Source organism: Phalaenopsis equestris, unplaced genomic scaffold (genome assembly GCF_001263595.1).
Source record: "Phalaenopsis equestris unplaced genomic scaffold, ASM126359v1 Scaffold216725, whole genome shotgun sequence".
In the NCBI taxonomy this organism is placed as follows: Eukaryota; Viridiplantae; Streptophyta; class Magnoliopsida; order Asparagales; family Orchidaceae; genus Phalaenopsis; species Phalaenopsis equestris.
This window is the reverse complement of record NW_018235319.1, coordinates 53247-76653: the sequence shown is the minus strand read 5'-3', so window position 1 is coordinate 76653 and position 23407 is coordinate 53247. Positions and strand designations below refer to the sequence as shown.

General features: G+C 32.8%; 1 protein-coding gene across 2 annotated transcripts in view; it reads right to left on the bottom strand.

Moving 5' to 3' along the window:
* Positions 1-23407, bottom strand: part of LOC110037198 (WD repeat-containing protein 11-like) — a 124592-nt gene that overhangs the window by 56667 nt on the left and 44518 nt on the right. For both annotated transcript variants that reach the window (XM_020741783.1, XM_020741784.1), the window contains 5 exons: positions 20288-20354; positions 15907-16045; positions 15662-15776; positions 7066-7141; positions 6800-6982 (listed from right to left, as the gene is read on the bottom strand). In XM_020741783.1, coding sequence (XP_020597442.1) covers positions 6800-6982; positions 7066-7141; positions 15662-15776; positions 15907-16045; positions 20288-20354 — 580 coding nt within the window. The remainder of the gene's footprint in view (positions 1-6799; positions 6983-7065; positions 7142-15661; positions 15777-15906; positions 16046-20287; positions 20355-23407) is intronic.

Below are 23407 nucleotides of genomic sequence, written 5' to 3'. Positions count from 1 at the left end.
TCTTGTGTTTATCCCTCGGGATAGATACAAGATTTGAGGTTGAGTGCTCTTTCAATTAAACTGTGAAAAATATGAGGTCAGTTTGATTTCATATTTTTCTAAAATTATATATATATACGTAAATTAAAAAGTCCTTCCGAAGCGGGCGACGGGATTTCGATTCCGGCGACCGACAGCTTCTTACGGGCGACCCCCAAACATTAACTTTTCCCCTTTTAAGCGCCGACAGGGTGGTGTGATTTAGAATAAATGTTTGACCCCTTCTATGTCTTTTTTCTGTTGGAGAGTTTTACTTGGTTTGGTTCCAATGGATGATATCTTGAAATTGAAGGGATTAAGAATCCCCTCCTAATGTTTGTTTTGCAAGATGGATGAGGAAAGTGTAAACCATGTATTTTTTTAAATGTGTCTACTCTATCAAAATCTGGACAATTTTAAGTGATCGGGTTGCTATCAAAACCCCTCCATTGGGTTGAGCGAATCTGTTAAAGTGCAGGGAATATTGGTTTCGTCCTAGTCATAAACAGCATATATTTAACATCATTCCTTTCATCTGCATTTGGTTGGCTATAAATTCACACAAGCATGACAATTGCTGCATTAAGTAGGATAGGGCGATTTCAAATATCCTATCTTATAGACATAAGCTGTTTATTTATCATAAATTTAAGCCATCTTTTTTATGTTAGCTGAGAGGATTGGTTAGGTTATGATATACATGACAAAAATTTTTGTAAGGTCTTTCCTGTATGGTGGAAACAACCATCTTTCCCCTGGATTAAGATAAATATTGATGGTAGTTGGAAGGCCGATTGTGCAGGTGCAGGTGGGGTCTACAAGTTTCATTCTGGTAAACTATTATGCTTTTTTTTCTTAACCTTGTATGGTTGTTTGTGCTTTACCACAGAGTTATATGATGTTTGGTTGGCCTTCTTTTTTGCGGCTAAAATGAATTGGAGATTCTTGAAAATTGAAATGGATTCAACTATTTTGTTGGACATATTGGCTAATGATAAAAGACCTCCTTGGTATTTAAGTGTTGATTTATGCAGGATTAAAGAACTTTCAGCAAATGTTATCATCAAATGGAGCTACACACCCAGGGAAACTGATAGGCTAGCGAATTTCCTTGCTAAAGCTGCTACACAGACTAAGGCTATAATCTTGAAGACCAAGCCTGATTCTGATCTTAAGTTGCTCCTAATGGGGGACAATCTCAATATGCCCTACTTTAGACCTTTTTCCTAAGATGGGATGTCTGTTTATTGTTGTTTTTTCTTTACCTTCTTCTTTGCTTGGGTTTAACTATTTCTTTTATTTCGGAGTCTTTTTGGGGTATACTTGTATTTGTTTTGGAGACTTTTTTGGGTGAGTTTGTACACCTGGAGGTTGGAACTCTAGAATTGAGTACGGTAATTTTTTTATTTGTAGTGGGATACAATCTCCTAAAAACATGTAACTTCACTTTTGAGCAATAAAATTATATATATATTTATAAGACTTATACATACACACAAGAATAATAATCATAGATAGGATCAACAATCCTAAAAATCATTAAAATCTCATGAAGTATTAGAAACCTACAACTCTAGATGATATCGTTCTAGGACACTGAAAAGCAGGTTTTATAGGAAAATGGTTGTGGAATGGTAAGGGAAAAATAGTAGGTAAGTTCAATAACATTTGGAAGGGAATTGGCATCGTTCGACGGCTGCCCCGACAGATAACAATAAACTTTGAATCTGCGAAATTCGAGCGACGAGGAGGTTTCACCATTTGTTCTTAAATAAGATACAGACATCGATTACAAAAAGAAAGGATGCAGCACTTCTTAGGATAGAAATCAAAGATTACAATCTCCAAACTCACAAACCAAAAAAAGTTCTAAAAAAAAAATTGATAAATAATCTCATGGTAGAAAGAAACCCAAATTAGAAATAATAATAGGAATAATATTCAAAAAAAGAAAACAAAATCGTGCAGAAGTGGAAGCTGGATGGAATCGCGCTTGGTTCTGCACTCCCACAATCACAACTCCACTAATTTAACAACATCACGGTGTCGAGTCGTGGGATTCTGCAATTTCACAACATTATGTGATTTTACAAGATTCTACGATCCAGGAATTGTGAAAGCCCAAATCGGGAGCTCCTCCCACTCATTCTCCCCGGCTACGAGAGACTTCTTCTTGTAAGCTTTTGGAATTGATTTAACACAATAACAAAGTCAATGAGTGGTTGTGGTTGGGGAATCTATGCTCACATCTATCTAAGACAACTCTAAAACATATATGTCATTCCAAAGTTTGTCCTAACAGAATAAATAGTTATCATTCTTTTGCACAATTAGAGTTGAAGCTGCATTTGAATAGGTATTCTCACAAACCAAGCCTCAAGCCATTAATATAAAACATGTTTCTCTCACTTCTAGTACTCAACTGAGCGCATCTAATAACCAAGTCTGTAAGAACCCATGAGATAAACTGTCAGTCAGGAAATCCGGCAACTGCTTCAACAAGAGCTTCATCTTCTCGGTATTGGCTCCTTGAACTAATTATCTTCTAGAGCAACCAATGTTAATTTTGTTAAAGTCTCTCTCATGGGCTCAACTTGAATCACTAGCATCTCTCCCTTATCAGCTGAAAGCTCATAGTCCTTTCCATCCTCACCTTCTTCAATGTCTCTTGTTTCCTTGTCTATTTTTCAACTGTTCCTTGCTTAGTAAAGGAGAACACGCTCCTATTTGAGCAACCAGATACAATATACCCAAAGTCGTGGTACTTGAAGCACCTCTTTACTAGGATGAATTTAAGAGTACTGGAGGTTTCAACATTTTCTCCAGTCTAAACAGATTTTTCCTCAGGCGGGGTTGACTAAGATGCATCTTTGGGTGTACTCTTCCAATCTGATTATGGGCAAGAACTATGTCTGTAAGGTATGGTTTCCACCCGGTGAAGTTGTTCCGACACCAACAAAGCTAAGGTATGTATGTCGAATAGAGAACACTACAACTACAATTGCACCACATTCCTAATAGACGGCTTCGGTTCTCCAAGATACCTTGCTATTATGTGCTCCTCTAGTTCAACTTATATTTCAACACAAGTTGATCAAATTTAACTCTGAACTCCTCCATAGAAGAATCTCTCAAGCATAAGTGATAATAGTTTAATGAACATATCATGTTGGTAATGTAGGGCAAGAAACTTAAGATTTGTCAGACTTTAATACTACATGATATCATTCCAGAATTCCTATAAGGTGTTTGGGAAACGGGTGTTGTAAGAAGGTGGTTTTGGAATGGCAAGGAAAAATAATAGGTGTGTTTGATAACTGGATGAGAATAGGAGTCGTTTGACGGTTGCCCTGGCAGAAAAAGCAAATGAAACTCCAAATCGGTGAAATTCGAACGGAGGGGAAGTTTCACCATCTGTTTCTAGGCAAGGTACGATCACACCACTTGCAAAACGAAAAGATGCAACACTTCTTAAGGTAAAAATAAGAGATAAAAATTTTCAAACTCACAAACAAAATAAAAAGACTTCTCAAAAACAGAAAATAAAACATATAAATAGTCTCATGCCTAAAAAAAAAACCAACTTAGATTAAAGAACTATGAATAAAATTCAAAAGGAAAATAGATCGTGCAATAGTAGAATATGGATGGAATCGTGCTCGGTTTTGTACTCCCACGATCGCAACTCCCCTAATTTAGTGGCATTGTGATGCTAGGCCACAGGATTCCGCGATTCCCAGGATTTTGCGATCTGGGAATCACAAAATCCAAATATCGGAAGCTCCCACGTCGCAACTGGAAACCAACAAATCCAAATATTAAAGATAAGTTACATCAGGAATAGAGAGGAAAGTTCTTTGATATTGTTTAGCATTCAAGGATTACAAGTTGCGGCTTAACAACGAATATAACGTAATAAGCTACAATCCCATCACCACCCTTCGCTCATATCCACCTAACAACCCAAACACGCACCCAAAACATCCGCCCCAACCCCATAACACCCAAAATAAAAAATTAAAAGAACAAGCATCTTCTCGTCCAACATGAACAACCCATATGTAATACCCAAATTTTAAAAAATCAGGTAAAGTTCAGCAAAATTTATAAGTGCCCTAAAATTTACATCTCTCGGAATTAGATCAAAATAATTTTATTAAATTCGACACCTGAAATTGATCAATACTATATAAAGCACCATGTATGAATTGTTAACGAATTGGGAGATATGAAATTTAGAGGTTATAAGTTTAATTAAATTATTTTATCTTAATTATAATTTTAATTTTTCACTAATCTCCCGCATGTGCATTGTGGTCCCCGACCTCGCGCCTTTTTGATCCATTAGTTCAATTAAATAGGTCATCGAGCTTCGATTTTTGTTTCCTCCTGAAACCGTCCTCTCTCTCTCTCTCTCTCTCTCTCTCTCTCTCTCTCTCTCTCTCTCTCTATCCCTCTCCTTATGCAAAGGAGGCTCGCTCCGCCCCCTGTAGCAAGGTTACAAACCTTGTTACAATGTAGGGGTGCGAACAGATGAACCGAGCGGAACATAGAGTTGTCGCAGCTCATGATTCAAAGCTCCGGGGCAATTTTGTAAGTTTGAATCCCTCTTTCACGATAATTGAGAGTTTCATTTCCTTCCTCACTTCCAAATTGAAGTTTGTCTTATTTTTCGCACTTTTCACATTGCCGTCAGCCGTCGGAGGCGCTGAAATGTATCAGCGTCGAAAGCAAATTAAAAGCTTTTATATGAGTTTTAGCACGAAACTAGCGAGGGGAAAGTGAAGATTTGGGTGTTAGAAGAGTTGGGAAAGAATTTGGTGTTTTGGGGAAATCAAATTTATGCCAAGAAGCCCTTTAAGGTAAGTTTTGGCATTTAATGCAATTTTTTGGGTTAATTCATGATTTGAGCAAAATTTTATGAAATCCTATGTTGTTTAAGGGCTCCAGGTTGGTTGTACAAAGCGATGAGCTTTAAACGAGCATGTGGGCACTAGTCAAGTAAGGTAAAATAATCTTGTGTTAATTTAAGAAAAATAATCTTCTATAAACTTTTATATGATTTCTATGTTGACACAAATGCATTTAAAATTTTCTGCATATTGTGAATGAATACATGCAATTGAATGTATGAATGCATTTTTGTTTTTCTGATGATACATGTAATGCTATGAACAAACTATGCTACAAATGATGATGTTTAAAATATGAATTTCCTGCAGGTATTCATTTATTATGTTTCATACCATGATACAAGTAATGTCTTATAAATGCTTGATATAACAATGATGATTTAAATGTCACGACTAATGTTATAGGTAGACTATTACATGAGTGTTTGATAGTACACTACGTAGGGATGTAGTATTCCCGACCCCTAATATTTATACTGGGACAAAACTCCTCTAATCGTTGTGAATAGGCGGTGACATAATGGTAGGAAACCATGAGTATCACGGGGTTGTCGATAACTACTATGTCGGGGGAAACCCAATATTTATCAATAGTTTATATGACATTTGAGGCGGGGTAACGACCCATGATGAAAAAACATGAAAATAATTGAATCATATATATATATAACTAGTGACATTATTATGAAATGACCTCTTTGAAAAGATACTGCTACGATTACATATAATAAGCAGTTATGAACATGCTTTTGCTTATGATTTCAAGCTTACGACCTACATGTTTAAACTACAGTCTTGATTTTTATACTATATGTTTTTTATTTCATGTTCTCGACTATTTCTGCAAGTTATGATTTGTGTGTAAACATGTATAATTTTCTACGAGCATGCACGTTTTTTTTCCATATATAAAATCTTATGTTAGTCCTGATTATTTCTTCAAGCTCGTTGTTGCTCATTATTCAGTGTTGTCTTCCAGGTAGTGACAACGAGCACTGGGACGAGCAACCAAGTGTGTCTTTATACATCTTTTACACGATAGTTTTGGGAGTTTGTACATATGCCTTGGGTATGTATTTTTTTATTATATTGAATTTAGCAACTCTGTATAATTTTCATATTTTGGATTATATGATTTTCATGTTTCCTAATATGTATATGAATGAATTATGAAATGCAATGTACCACGTTATTACGACGATCAAGAATGACTAATTCATCACCCATTGTGTCCTGATTATATACGTTATTACGACGATCAAGAATGACTAATTCATCATCCATTGTGTCCTGATTATATAAGTCAGGACGAGTACTGGTGAGAGTTGGTCTGACCAAATTGCAAGTCTCTGTCACACTGCGATTGACCCTACCAAGGGGGCTAGTTGGGATGTGACACCATATGACAACCAAATGGGCAAAAATTATACTCCATTGCAGTCCACTTCAAAACCAACCTATGCCAAGAACAACTACCATATATCAGCAATAACATTTGTGAAAATGATGGCGAAGTGCATTATTATTTCATTGAAGAATATGTCAGCATATAACAAGTTATAAGACCAATAGAAGTGTGAATTTTATTCCATGATAAGCAGTCCACTCTAAATGACAACTCAAAGTTCATTGAATCAGATAAGCTATGAGTCACGACAGAAAAGTTAATTGATATATTTTCCATACAGAAACTGTTTGTATACACAGCCCAGAAGTTTAATATAATAAAAAATCACCCAAAAATAACTAGAAAAGTCAAGTTTTATAATGCAACAAAGAGATATTATCTTAAAGGAAAAGAGGGGATCGGAAAATAGAAAAAAGCCAAACTATTTATACAATGTTTGGCATATACAGCTTTCACTTACAAGATCAAAGATTGAAAAGGTATTATCATAAAAAAGAACAGCGATGCGTCCTCTGCTACGATCTCCAGGAACAACAGGGGAGAATTTTATCCTTCTAATTCCATCTCTGTGAGTATTGAAGGAAGATGAAAGACCAGTTGTCACATCCCACCAGCGTATGCTGCCTAATCTATCTCCCATCACCTAAAGAAAACGAACCAAGGATTTTAACAAACCTGATATATTGCTAATTTCAAATGAAAACAGACCAAGTCGAATTTACTTACCACATGTGGAAGGCGATATGCCATTGCAGTCACTAGCCCATCGGAAGAAACAAATGAAGATGAAGGCCATTTTGGTCTACTCAAAAAATGAAAATAAGCTTATGTCATATAGAAAAAATTGTAGAATTAAATAGAACTTGATATCAAACTTGTAAAGAAACAAGCTACCCTAAAAAAAGAAAAACAAGGATGTAAAATTAAAGGTCATTGCACAAGTAAACTACAGTAAGATGTCATATCTATACAGTGAACCAGATGCAGAAATGCACCACTAAACCCTGGTTGTTTAACTTTGTTTAATTTTTGTTTTATTCATTTTGAGAGAACAGCATAGAGTATAAGCTATGCATGTACGTTTATGATAAGCAATTAAAAAATGACTCATTATGCTAGGACAAGATGGTGTAACTTGAAAGGTGATAAATTATTGCCATTTCAAAATAGGTTATGTTAACCCCAAAAAAAAGTCAAACAACCGGTAATCTTAGACTTGCTTGGGCCCATCGAATTGAATTAGTGCAATCACACAGCCATAGATCAATGGGGCGTTCAATTGAATTAAATGCATGCGTTAATGACATGAAAGCTTGAAATGCAATTCCATGTTGTTCCATAGAATTTGAACAAAATTTAATATTGCATTAACCAAAATTATAAAAAATATAGAGAGCATCCTAGACCATCACAATCTAACTGAAAAAGTAGATTAGCAACAAAGTTTCACATCGGTTATATCTCATAAACCAACCTGATTGAACGTGAAGACAACAACAAAGGGTGATGCAAAAAATCAATTTACAATGGCTCGATCACGTTTAAAATCACAAAATCATTACCCATTGAGCAAAATCAATAACAAAATGAATTAGGTTGATGCATTCAAAACCACACTTGATTCGTGTTAAGGATTAGAAATGTATAAAATATAGTTGTTTTTATTGTGCAAATTTTATGATATTTTGTGCTTTGATGGTGTTTATTTTATGTTTTTTTTGCAGAAAATTAGTATGACCACAAATTGGAAAGGACATTGGAAAAATATGATAATGGTTACTGTAACCGCACCAAGGCACCACTGTAACAACGTATAGGCACTCCTGCTACAATGCCTAGGCACTCGAAGCAGGCACTCGACCCAGAAAAAAAGTCCAGAGAACCAAAGCCCTTGATACTTCAGTGCCACTTTTTGGGCGCCCCAAAGCCCGATTCAGCTCCCCAATGCTATGAACTGACATTGCTTAGTTCTCGCAATTTTGATGATGATTTCGGCCAAAATTTTATAAGGTTGTTGTTGTACACATGAGAGAGAATTTTGGAGACTTCTAAGGCATGTGTGAGTGAAATAGTATGTTTGTGAGTGTGGGAGTGTGTAAATGATCAATTGGAAGGATTTTTGCAATGGATTGAGAAAATTTCAAATGAAGAGCAAACCGGATGTTTTCTTTAACCTTTTCTTTTATTCTAGTTTTAGGGTTTTCATGTATTTTCATTATTATTATATAAACATGGTCTGGAACTAAGACCCAACTTTTTTGTGTAGTGTTTGTGTGGAATATTTGGACTATCTGAGGTTCTATTATCAATTGAGTATATGATGTTGATGTTTTGACTTATTGTGATTTATTTAAAATTAATATGGCCAATTGATATATTCAAACTTTTTATGATCTCTCTGTTTTGGAAGAGAACAAAATTGAACAAAATTAACAAACAGTTTTTTGGGAGGGATAACGCAATTAATTGAGAACTATGAAATTCTAGAGATTTTTGTATGATTTAGACAACTAAATTGTGATATGAAACCCAAATAATTTTTATTTTTAAGGAAGAGACTAAGGAGTAGTTTTGCTTTCATTTGTCAACTTTAATAGAAATACTTAGATTAGATTATAAATAAATAAAACACTACTCAAGGGAAATTTTTATCCAAAACTTAAAGAAACAAGAACACTTTCATTGTTGCAGACATAAAATTTTCAATCACACTTTTGAACTTTTATTAATTGAATAAAACGAGTAGACTCTTAGGATAACACTTTGTTTAATTTAAAAAGTAAGCTAATTCTCTGTGGGATCGATATTTGGACTCAATATTCATGGGTGAAGCTGTGTGTATTCGTATCACTTATCAAGTTTTTGACGTCGTTGCTAGGAAACGACGTTAATTTCTTATTTTAGGACAATATTATCTTAAAATTTTAAGCTTTAGTTCAATTATGTTTAAGCCTAATATTGTTATATTGTATTCTTATTATTTTGTTGTGTAGTGACTTTTTAATTCCTATAATTTTTTAATTTATTTAACTTAGCGCCATAAAACTGCCTTGCGAAAGCAGCACGCTACGTCATTTTTACTGTTGAATTATTCTGTGATTTTAATTACCATTGCGTGTTCAATGATTATTATAACTATTATTTGTTTTGTGATTGTTAGTTTAGGATCACTAGTTAGTTTAAATGTTTCAGGCATAGGATTAAATCTGTTCAACTTATATTGTTTGACTCTGAAATAGAAAAAACTTTAAAAAATTTACAAAACTAAAAAAGACCCAAAAAATACTAAGAGAAATGACACCCAAAAAAATAAAATTACTAACTTAGACCATTTAAGGACTTTATCAACCCTATGATAGATGAAATACAATAGAGTATCAATAACCCCATCATTCAAGTCAAAACCTTTAAACTCAAACCCGCAATGATTCAAAATAATTAGTTTGAGAGTTTACATATAAGAGACCCGAATTTATAAAGTCAACATTTAAGAGATATTTTCCACCTTCGTGTCTCTAACAATGTTGTTAGGCTTAAGTTATTCCATTTTTTTCCCCATAGAGATAAGGCTAAGGCAAAGGTGTGGCTAAACTCTTTATTATCAAGGTCTATCATAACTCGGAACGAACTTTTACAGAAATTCCTAACCAAATATTTTCCTCTATCTAAAAAAACCAAGCTAAAGAATGGAACCACTTTCTTCAGCCATATGAACAATGCGTAAATATACAGCTTAAGAGAGATTTAAAGATCTGTTTAAGAAATACCCACACCATGTTCTACTAGATTAGATGATCATACAAATATTTAATAAATGGTCGGTGCGATCATTAAGGACTATAATAGATGATGCAGCAGAGGGGCCTTTAAGGTCAAAATCATTTGAGGAGGATATACAATTATTGAAGAGATAACAAAAAATAATTTTTAATGGCCAACTGAAAGTGTTCACACTAGATAAATGAATAGTATACATGAACAGAATGTACTATCTATTCAAACTTCACGGGTGGTTGTCATATCTAAGAAAATAGATAACTTAGAGTTCAATTTAATGTAACGATCATCATTGGTTGCTGAAAATGTATATGTGCAACTAAGAGATCCTAGTATAGCCTCTGTGAAGTCAATGAATGCAATCAAAAATATACCCAACAACCCATATTCTAATACCTACAATCCCGGTTTAAAAAATCACCGTGACTTTAATTTGAATGACAACCAAAACGGAATTCGGTGTGTTAGCAACCAACAACACCCTAGGCAACTGAAACAAAAAGGGCAATAACTTCTCGAACCCCAACCCCAATTATCCTCTTGGATTCACTTCAATACTCAATTTAAAGAAAACGAATTTGGAAATAATTAGTGTTGCAAATGAAAAATTAGATAAAGTCAAGCTGCAGTCATTAAAAATATTGAAATATGATTAGGGCAGTTAACTAACTTATTGAGTAATAGACCCCAAGCGATGCTACCAAGCAACACTAAGGCAATCTTAATAACGAAGGTGTAGAGCAGTGCAAAACCATTAAACTTAAGAGTGGAAAGGAGTTACAAAAGCTTACCACAGAAAAAATTAGATTAGAAGAGCCTAAGAAACTAATTGAGAAGCCTACACCAGAAAGAAGACCCCACCTGTTAGTAAATTTGTCAAAAGACCCCCACCTGATATTTCTCGGAGTTTAATAAAATAAAATTAGATCAACAATTCTCTAAATTTTAGAAGGGTTTATGAAACTTATGAACAAATGCTTATTTAAAAGTAATTTATGAAAGAATTTAAAAAAATACGTATAAATTCTCAAATTTTGAAATTGTGGTATTAATCGAAGAGTGTGACTCTATAATTCAAAAGAAACTCTTACAAAAATTAAAAATATCTGAATAATTTTAACATAACATGCACCATAAAAAACAACTTTATGAGAAAAATACTATGTAACTTGGGAGTTAGCATACATTTCATATTATTTTCGATATTTGAGAGACTAAAATTAGGAGAGATTCAGTCTACTATATCTTCAATTAGCAGATGGACTAATGACTTATCGTAAAGAATAATTAAAGATGTTTTAGTTAGAGTTGATAAATTCATCTTCCTAGTAATTTAATTATTTCGGCTAAAGAGAAATATGTTGAAATCTCAATTATTTTAGGAAGGTCGTTTCTTACGACTGGCAACACGAATATTGATTTACAGAAAGGAGATGATTATTAAAGCAAAAGATTAAAAATTTACTTGAGCCCAAGATAAAGAATTTATCTTTCAAATGTATAATCCAATTTTATCTCCCATATATCCCCCTCGAAAAATGTCGCAGAGTGAAAATAGAAAAAATTGCAAGACAAATTGAAGAATAAATTGGATTATGAGGAATTAATTATATTAAAAATAAATAAATTGGAATCACAAATGAATGATGTAAGTAGGGGTGTAAACGAGCCAAACAAAAGCGAGCTCAGGGGGGTGTAAGCAAGCTGAACACGAGTTATATTTTGAGCTCAAAAAGTGTGTTCGTGTTCGACTCATTTTCTTAACGAGCTGAACATGAGTCGTTCATGAACAAAAAACCGTTTTGACAACCTTAATCACACTGAGGATTTGAGCAAGATTTAAAAATTATTATTTATATTAAAAACATTATTTGAGTCTAATTTAATAATTTTTATTTTGTTTCCTTAATTAATACTATTAATTGATTATAAAACTTTGTAGCCTTATTGTCAATTAATTTTTTTTAAAAATACTACTCTATATATATATATATTTGATAAGTAGTATTTCGAGGCAAAACGAGCCAAACACGAATGAACAAATCTTTGTTTGTGTTCAACTTGTTAACTTAGCGAACAAGTCGAACACGAGCTTCTTAACGAGCCGAACATGAGCTATTCGCGAACAACAAGATGTTTTGATAGCCTTAGATGTAAGAAAGTCTCCAGGGCATCAAAAATATTGGGAGATTGTGAGGGACTATTAAAAAGGTAATTTGATTTTGAAAAAAAAAATCTTAGGCTTGATTAGACTCTGTCAGGTTGAGGCATAAAATTAAACACTACTTGAGAGACAACTCAAGAGTTATCTTGTGTTGTGATTGTCAATTTATTTTATTTTATATTATATGCATATTATATTATGCTTTGGTCAAGCAAGAGACGTAAAACTAAGCACTCATTTGAAAGTGTGAAGCATTCAAATAAATATAACTCATAAGATTGAAGAACAAATGAATCAAAATAAAATCCTACAACTCCATTAATCAAATAACAATAACTACTCATGCAATTGGTTTTAGAAGATGCCAAAAATGTAATTATAACTTAGAAGAGTACTCACCTCGAGCTCAAAAAATTCATTTTTTTTATGTTTTATCACATCTTCAAAAATACCTACACTTATGAATGTAACATTTTCTTGTAATTATCATTACTATTATTTTTAAATATAATTTAATTTCACTATTTAATAACATTCTTGCTCCTAATTTATTTAATTATTTAAATAATTTATTGTTATATTCTTAATTTATAATAATTGAAAATTTTAAATTTTTAGGGCATTAATAGTGAATATTATAATTTGTTTCTTGTTATTTAAAATTTTTATTAACCTTCGCTTAAATATGAAAATATATATCAATATATATATATATACTTATAATTTATTTTACTCGTATTTCCAATTTTTATTTATATAGTTATTCTTTTAACTAATTAGCTATATTCTAATTCAATATTCTAATTAAATCCTACATTTCTTAATTTCATATTTATAAGTGAAATAACATATCATAATTTAATTTATAGTTTTTTAATTCCCTTCATTAACTATAATAAATATTTCTTATCTACTTTGTTAAGTATATTAAGTTACCATTAGATAATCTATTGCTCCGCCTAAAATTATTTTTTGATAATTATCACAATCAAAATTAAATAGCTTATACACACACACACATGAAGATTAACTTTAATAATCTAATCCTAACAGCTATCATAAATTTTTAGTTTAAAATTTATTTTATTAAACTTCTTTTAAATTACTAATAACAATATTAATCAGGAAAATTTTTAATTATCATTAATTAAATTTTAAATTTTTCTTAAATAATATCTTATTTTAGATGGCAACATTTCATAAAAAAAGTCATTAATAAAACAAAGTAACCAAACCTTATTAGTATGCTCAACCCAAGCTCGATGCATGGGAGTCCTCTACCCCAAACCCCCTAACTTTGTTTGCTCTGCTCCGGAACCCACATGAGACTCTGTCTCGTCAGCTAAGCTGCAAGTCTAACACATTTGTTGGCCTCTCCTTTCTCCAATGCACTCTCTACGCAATGCTAAGGTACGATCGATGTGCAAGCTTGCTACGTCATCTTCCTCATGCTCCAATCTAAGCGATCTCACGTGTTGCCTACTACCGTTCAATTCAAACACTGCTTTTACGATCAATGTTTAACATCACAAAATTGGGTATTGAGGTTTTGTTTTATCTTGAGAAAAGGCATAAACCACAAAACATTTTGAGGCGTAAGCCTCAAAACTAAAAAATAACGTAAGCTAATAATTATTGTATAAAACATAAAGTGTGAAATAAGAAATAATATATTAAGATTCTAATTTATTAATACATTAAAAAATAACATAACAACATTCTAGATAAAAAAATAAAAAAATGCTTAAAATTAGAAATAACGCAATAATATCCTAATATCAAATTATGAAATAAGACGGTTCATACAAACATTAAACTATCTAAACAAGCTAATATATTTAAAGACAGTACTATAACAACAAAGCATAAAAAATCAATATTAATCTGTCTTCCTTACATATGCTACCCCCAATTAAAGAAGAATATAACAAGTGATCAACATTTAAATTTTTAATTTTGAAGTCAAATTACTCTAATCATTAAATTGTTTTTTCGTTAGAATCATTGACAAAATGAATTGATTTATCTCGTGTCTGATCTTTAATCGTATTTATACTCTAATTCCTTATTATATTAATCCAAATTATTTTATATTTTTTAATGAAGAATCATCAATAGAAATATTAATTAACATAATAACTATATTGATAATGAAAATTTCAACAACATAAACTTCTGTGCATACATTTTCTTTTTTTTTCAGATTATTTAGTGTGCGAAGTGTGAATGCTAATAGATAAGGTGTATTAGTAATACTTTTATTTTTTTCTAAAAAAATAATAAATAGTCTAAAAAATTGTGTTTTATGAGCATAGGAGTACAATTTATATGCTAAGACGGGCCTCAAATTGTGCAATTTTAAAAAAAGCTTACGATCGCACGTAGCTCGCCCTCTGTCTCCTCTGTCATCATCTGCAAACACACACATCGATCACGCGAGCTATCGCTCGCTCGTCATTGCTCAGCTAGCTTCGTCGCCTTAGTATGCCTTGATAGTCGGCATTCAAGAACCTCAGGAACGTACGAACTCGTGGCCATAGTCGTTGTTGCTCTCGATTCTTCCCAAGACCTCCTCATTATCTTTGCCACCCTCCCTCCTCCCTCTCCTGTCTTCTCTCAAAGCTCAATTCACCTCCTATAAGTGTAATCTTGGCGTTATAGAAAAAACATAAAAGCAAAACCCAATCATTACATAAGATTATGGAGGATCATAGGGTTGGGTTTAAGGTTAGGGAGTTTTATTGGGTAAATGAATGAGACTATCTGAATTTAAATTTGGGATTAGGGAAAATAAATTATTAAAGAACTAAGGTTTGTTGGACTCTGACATAAATTCACATCGGTCCAAGATTACAAGACAATGTTTGAATGTCAAGAAAGGGTAGAAGCTAGGATAAGAAACATGGGAAGATGATAGCTGCGGTAGAGAATCAGTGAAAACTGCAGTTGGACAGAAAGACAGAAGCCGGAAATATAGACCAGTAGCAATTCGGGCGACATAGGAGGTTCTCGGACAACCGGGAAAATTCACAACAAACTTCCGATCAGGTTATTGGCAAACCACCAAGAGAGATTGAATGATACAACACTCAAAAATTAAAAAAATCAGTCTCTAATGCATAAACCTAATCAATGAGTGTCCTAAACAGAAGTTCACAACATATTTAAATGCCCAAAAGTTAAAGAAACCATAATTAAAAGCTTAAATAGTTAAAATTGGGATCCTAAATGAGGCGACGAACCCCATGGAGGCTAGAAAAGTGAACTTGGTCTGCCTGGGAGGCAAAAAACATCTTCACTCATCTAGGTGACCAATACGGCTAATATTAACTTGTATAAAACCAAAAGTGTAGAGAGAGAGAGTGAGAAGAGGGGGCTTACTTAAAATCCCGTATCCTCCTTCCATGTACTTCAAATACTCCAAGTGCACCATTGACTAATGCAAAAGCAAAACTCTCAGATAGGTCATCACCACTACTATCGGTGCTTGCAATCTCTAACAACAATAAAATCCTTCTATCAGCAAGCAAGTATTAAATTCGCAAGCAGGCTTGCAGAAGGCAATGTAAATACTGAAATTAAAATGATATAGTACAAGAAAATAAGTAATTATATTCAGTACTCACTTGATTCGCTAAAAGATGCATTAGTAGTTGAAGTTACAGCAGGTGGCTTGAATGGAAATGAAGAGTTTGTAGAAGGTGGACGAGTTACAGTGGGCAGAGTCCACTCCATTACGGTAAACGGAAGGGCTAACGATCTAATCTACAAGATTAAAAGTTTTTAATGTGAGAAGCATGGAACAGCAAAAAACAATACTGTTTTTGCCACATATTTACAGATAAAAGTACTGCTCTATTGCTTAAACCTCTACAGAAAGAGAAATAGGAATTCAACAATTTTGGTGGCATTACAGCGTGGAACATGAATACTCACAAAAATTTGACTTTGAAAAATGGTTAACAATATTCTGCTCGATTTCAGTACAAATCAATTTTTAAGTTATTAACGTATGCCTATAGAGCACCTTTCAGTACAAATCAATTTTTAAGTTATTATGTGTCATGTATCTAGTTTGTTGGCATGGTTCAATATTGCTTACAGTCGTGAATTTTAAATAATAGCGGGTTAAACTTAGTTAAATTTGATAAATGAAAAACGTAATCATTTGATCAATTGCTTCAACTTAATCAACATTATTGAATCATACTTTGGTCAAAAGAAAGAAAATATATATTTTATGAATGTAAGCAGTTGAACAATTTTTCATGCTACTTAGAGCTTGATTTATATAGCCATTTAAAAACTAAAAGAAAAATAAACTTTATTTCCATCATCAGCTTTGCACAGCCTCGTGGTAGAGCCTTTGAAAATAAAGAGCCCCCTAAGACGTATTAGCTTTTCTAGGTAAATTTACAACCTTGAGGAGGTGAATTAAGCAAAAAGGTGCGTTTGGAGCAGCTTGTGCGTTTCAGGATAAGCAGCTTATCCAGAAAAGCGGCCCTGCGGGTCAACCGCGGGGTTCGACCCATGAGCTGCATTTAGTGTAAAAATCCAACCGCGTTTTTCAGATAAGCGGGCAAAACGTGCGAACCAAACTTGTACCGCGGCGTTTTCAAAAATGCCCCCGCACTTATAAGTTGCCCCAAACAGGCCCTAAGTTTCCAAGAACTAGGTTCCAACTGTAAGTAAATTTTAAGATAATGTCCCAAATAATTAAACATTTCTATAAATCTATTAATTTAAGGAGCTATAAGGATCATGATTTAACTTAGCTAAGCATACTCTGATCAACAAATTTGATGGCTGAGAGCTAATGTTATTCAGGCAATTGATTTTAGCTAAACAGTTTTCTACCTCTCAGAGAAAACTACATCTATTTCCTTGGTATTTGATAAGACACGAAAAAATCCTGGGACCGCCTCAGTACAAACTCTAACAACCATACACTAGAAACTCGGCTGGACCTGTTCAGCCATTAAGTCAGCTAAAAAGCAATAATTGTCCCAAAAGAAAATTTTGATTTTCATATTTGGTCAAGAGTATCACATTTCTCCAATCAAGTCTTTGGACCACGTAAAACTAATGCAAATTTGTCTACAAGAGAATAAATTGGGATTAATTTTGTGTAGTTAAGGACTAAATTGGGATAAATCTTGCATCACAATTTATGCTTGAATCAATTTTATATAATTAAGGGACAAAATTGAAGAAATGTGATACTCAAAGATTTCAAGATTTGGGATGTTCATCAAATTTATGCTTGGATCAATTTTATATAATTAAGGGACAAAATTGAAGAAATGTGATACTTCAAGATTTCAAGCTTTGAGATGTTCATGAAGAAGCTAATTCCATGTGAGATAAAGTAGCAAATACTATAAAACAAGTGACAAAAGATGTGCTTGGAGAATCAAAAGAAAAAGTTTTTATAGAAAAAAAAATTGGTGGAATAATAATGTATATGAAAAAATAAAATACAAGAAATTTTGTTATAAAAATTGGTTTAAATGTAAAAGCTTAGAGAATTAGAAAAAATATAAGGTAGCTCATAGGGAGCCTAAGAGAGCAATTTGGAATGCTAAAAAGTCTGTTTTTAGTGATCTTTATAATAGATTAGATATTAAAGAAAGTGAAAAATATATGTAAAAACTAGCCAAACAAAGGGCAAAAAAATAAAAAATTTCATTCAAGTAAATTGTATTATAAATCAAAAAGTACTTTTCTTAGATGAGACATTCAACATATGTGAGTGAACTATTTTGATGAACTTTTCAATGAAGCTTTTGAAAATATGATCTACCTTAGTGATCTTAATATCATTAATAATAAGAAAACTTTTTTTACCATCGCATTAGTAAAAAAGAAGTTGATGAGGCTTTAAAGAAAATCAAAGGTGGAAAATCAGCAGAACCTTATGATATCTCAATTGAAGTGTGAAAATATTTACAAGATTTGGAAGTTTCTTGACTTACTAAACTCTTTAAAAACTAAAAAAATGTTTAAGGAGTGGAGGAAGAGTATTTTGGTCCAAATTTTTAAGAATAAAGAAGCACAAGAGTGTAAATTATAGAGGAATTAAGTTGATATGTCATACTCTTTAAAAACTAATATTACTTTAAAAACTAAAAAGATACCTGAGAAGTGGAGGAAATGTATTTTGGTCCCCATTTTTAAGAATAAAGGGGATGCACAAGAGTATGCAAATTATAAAGGAATTAAGTTGATGTTTCATACTTTAAAAGTATGTGAGAGGATAATTGAACATAGGCTAAAACGTGATATAAGGATTTCTCATAACCGGTTTGGAATTATGTCGAGCATGTCTACTATGGAAGCTATACATTTATTGAGAGGTTTGATGGAGAAGTATATAGAGAATACGGAGGGATCAATATATGATTTTTATTGAATTAGAAAAAGTCCTTTGGAGATTTCTAGAGAGGAAAGGTGTTGATATAACTTATATTCAAGTCATTAAAGATATGTATAATATAGTTGTAACTTGTGTTCGAACAGAAGGAAGATTGACCATGTATTTTCTTATTTCAGTTGGATTAAATCTACGATCTGCTTTAAGCCCATATCTTTTTGCTTTAATTATGGATGCTCTTATTGGACATTTACTTATTGGACATTTACTCATTTACTGGAGGATGTACCTTGGTGCATGCTTTTTACTGATGATATCCTTCTTGTGGATAAGACTAGAGAAAGAGCTCAGGAAAAACTTAAATTACGAAGGTCTGCTTTGGAGTCTAAAGGTCTTCGTTTTAGTAGATCTAAAGTTGAATACATTGACTGTAATTTTGGTAGTAGTCGATCTAGTGACCGAATTGTAATAATGGTTGATCAAATCACTAAACTGAGTGAACATTTTAGAAGATTGGTTCAATTGTTCAAAGCGACGGTGATCTTGATGGGGATGTTATTAGTAGAATTCAAGTTGGATGGCTGAAGTGGAGAAATGCATTGGGCCTATTATGTGATAGAAAAGTACCGCTTAGACATAAAGAAAAGTTTTATAAGATGGTGGTTAGACCTGCAATGCCTTATGGTGCAAAATGCTGGCTTATAAAAGAGAAGCATAAAAGAGAAGCATAAAACTAAGTTGAAACTAAGTTGAGTGTTGTTGAAATGAGAATGCTTAGGTGGATGAGTGGCTTGACGCTTAGAGATAAAATGTGAAACGATTGTATCCGTAAAAGGGTTGGTGTAGCTCCAATAACAAACAAGATTAGAGAGAGTCGACTTAGATGGTTCGGCCACATTAAACGCCAAATGTCTGATAATCTAGTTAAGAGAGTAGATGTTTTAGATTCGACTTATGTTAAGAAAGGCAGAGATAGATCTAAAAAGACTGGGGCATATCGTATAAAAAATGATCTTAATCTATTAAAATTAAATGAAAATATGACGCTCAATAGGACGCAATGAATAAAAGGATTCACGCAGCCAACCCCACTTAGTGGAATAAAGGCTTGTTGTTGTTGTTGTTGTTGTTGTTGTTGTTGTTGTTGTTGTTGCGTACGAAAAGTCGAGACTGTTTTGAGATTAAGTCTTATCAATAATCGATAGAGCCTCACAGCAGTCTAAAGTCAGGCAGAAACCTTCTTTTAAACAAATATATACATGTGTTATAAAAGGCTTTAAAGAATTAAATATAAAGCCAAACACACTTTATTAGCTAAAGTCCACTGTCTGCAAATGAAAGACATAAAGGTAGAATTAGAGTAGCTAGTATTATCAAACCTGAACTAACCTGCCCAATTTTATATTCAGATTGACATGTTCACAATAACCAAGAGTAACACTCGTACATAATAGAGCTTCACAAGTTCATATAGTTAAAAGGCATGGTTATTTTATGATTTATCTATTGCTGTAATTTCAACTAGATGCACTAAAAAAAATGTCCAAAATTAACTTTTGAATAACAACAAGGTTATGCATGGCTAATGATTCAGCTGAAATAATAATAATAATATTAATAACATTAGAGCAAACCATGATAGGAGTCTTCGTCATAGCCCATACTTCAACAGGAGCATCACGAAACAATATGAGAAGATACCTGTAAAAAATCTTTAAAGTCATCTAATAGAAAAGAAAAATAGCATCTAGGGCAAGTTCATTATGATTATCAGTGATAAATTATCTGGTAAAGACAGGACAAGACATGAATCAATGTTGTATTTGGAATATTTAAGCTTTAGTTTGTCAAAAAATAAAATAAGAGTTAACTTTTCTTTAGGATTATTCTTTTTGTTAGTAGTAATCGTTCCCTTCCTATCTTGCTTTAAATTGAGATTATTTTGCACTTATCCATTTCAATGGTAATCGAGCGTTTCTCTAAACATTTATCATGTAACCCAATATTCAATAAAGAGGAATATGAAGATCTGTAATTATTATCTTGAATTGAATAATAAAACAATCCCCTCTTATCCTTCTTAATTCTATCCTCGCACCTCTCCAATAGTTCTATCACCTCACTAAAAACCCTCAAGGTCAAAAGCTTTTCATTGCTTCCTCCCTATGACCGACTTAATACCTCCTTTTTTTCTCCCTTTCACTATCACCCTCTTTATCAATCATCTCACAAATAAGAATCAAATCAAAGAAGAATCAAGCAATCTAAAAACAATTGAGAGATGGAAGGAAATAAGACCATGAAGATCCATTAACATTTGAGAAATTAGCGTTTGTGGCAAGACATTTTTAATAAATTATTATTATAAAATATGTAATTAAAACACATCACACAATATTTTCTATAAAAAAGCATCATATAATAAGGAATAATATCGAGTACATCACATAAATACTTGAGGATCAACAAAAAGAGCAAAGGTTTAATTACAATTATGTTTCAAATTTGCATCTGCTTTGATTATTGAGGGAACAATCGATTTTCAATGTGTTAAACATGTGTTGAGGTGTATAGGAGGCATTTGTGTCTGACAAAAACCCAAAGCTTTATGAGTGGTTTGCAGTTCATAAGAGCCATCTAATTTTAATATCAAACCTAATTTCTGAAGATTTAAATTCGCAAATCCAAGCTTTATCACCTACCCTCTTTACCCATGCGACCACCTCTCCTTCCATCCTTCTGTCAAGAAAACAAAATACCTACATGTCCCAGCAAAACCTAGCATTCTCTCTCTAAATCCTTTCCACTCAAACTCATATATCATTAATCTCTCTCTACACTTCACCCCACTACACACAATACTTAAATGATTCTCCCACAATAGCTTTAAGTGCCCTCACAATACTTCTATGAGTTACCGTTTGAAACTCTAAATATAAGCCTAATGATAACAGCCATAATAATGTGAACTATTCAAATCAATATCAGCATTATAGACATCATCAATAATATTCTACCTATCAACATACCTCGTCTTCATATGATGTGAAATCATTTCATGCATTGAAAGAAATCCCTTATGAAGAATCCTAGCATCCACATGCCATGATCCATATAGACATTAATATTATCCGTAATCATCATAAGATAACGATAAACATAATCACCTCATTAAATCCAAAACCACATCAAATTTAAAACAAGCCAAATTAAACTCTGGAAGTTTGGAAACCGATTCCTAACCCAAAAATGTTAAAAAACCTTTATAAAATCCACTAGTTAAGACACAGGCAACAACTCTACCAGTTCAAAAAGTGCAAATAGAAAAACAGTCTATTAATTATTTATATGGTGGCATTTTAATCTCTTAGTCTATAAACACCAAATTAGTCCTCATACACAATTTAATAAGGGCTGAAATAGTCCTCCCTTCAAAGAGTTGAGGGAATATATCAGCCCATAGGAAAAGAGTCGAGGGACAAAATTGACACATTTATAGACTCGGAAACTAAAATGGCCTACCAGCAAAAACTCGAGCGATCATTTTGACAATTTTATTGTTAAAAAATATGCATAAATTTTATTAGACCTCTTGTAGGTTGGCTGATGTCAAGTGTATGTCTCTATAATTGATGACCTAGACTTTGGAGATGAGCTACTGCTTGGCATTGATTCTAAGTTTGGGCCTAAGATTGCCACTGAACTTGAATTTGAAATCAGGCTCAAGCCCATTGTTAAACCTGAATTTGAGATGCCTATAATTATTGTTGAAATTCACAAGCACCTATGAAGTTATAGGTTGTTTCATAATTCATGTATTGATGATAGCCTCATTATTATTGTAGAAAGGTGGAGAAAATTGTATTCTCTTATTTCTCAATATTGAAAATACAATTCTTCCCCTTATTATATAAGAAATGACTAAGACAAAGTTAATTATGTCTATTACAACTTACCTAAGAAAAAACAAACAAAGAAGGAAATACATTGAACATAATAAAGAAAATAATTAAAAAATATAAAGTTAAATTAGGAAACTCGGAATCCCACATTCCCCCACAAGTTAGGTCATAGATGTTGTAAAGACGAAGCTTAGTTTTCAAATCCGTGAAGCTATCTAGAGGTAGAGATTTAGTAAAGACATCAACGACTTGAAGATGAGTTGGAATGTAGATTAATTAAATAATGTCTCCATTGATCTTTGAGAGAAAAAGTTTATCAATATCAACATGCTTGGTCCTGTCATTATGCATAAAATTCTTTGCAATACTAATGACGGTTTGATTATCACAAAACATCTTTATGGAATTAATCGTGAAATATACCAACTCATTTAGTAACCTTTGAATCCACATTCCTTTAAATTCCTAAAGCAAATGTCTGATACTCAAACTTTGCACTACTTCTAAAGAAAACTATTTGTCTCTTGCTCCTCCATGTGACAAAATTTTCCAATACATAGAAACAATACCCAAAAGTGGAGCTTTTGTTCCATCAGTTCTCCTGCCCACTTAGCATCAGCGTAAACCTCTAACTCCCAGTTGTCTGATTTCATAAACAATAACACTCTGACAGAAGTTTTCTTAAGAAATCTCAATATTATGCAAATCATCTCTATATGTTCTTCATTTGGACTGTTTATATGTGGAATCGTAGTGTCGACAGAGCAAGCGATATCAATTCTAGTGTGGGAAAGGCATAAAAGTTTACTCACCAATCTCTGATATCTACCCTTTTTTTTATTGGTGTCCCCC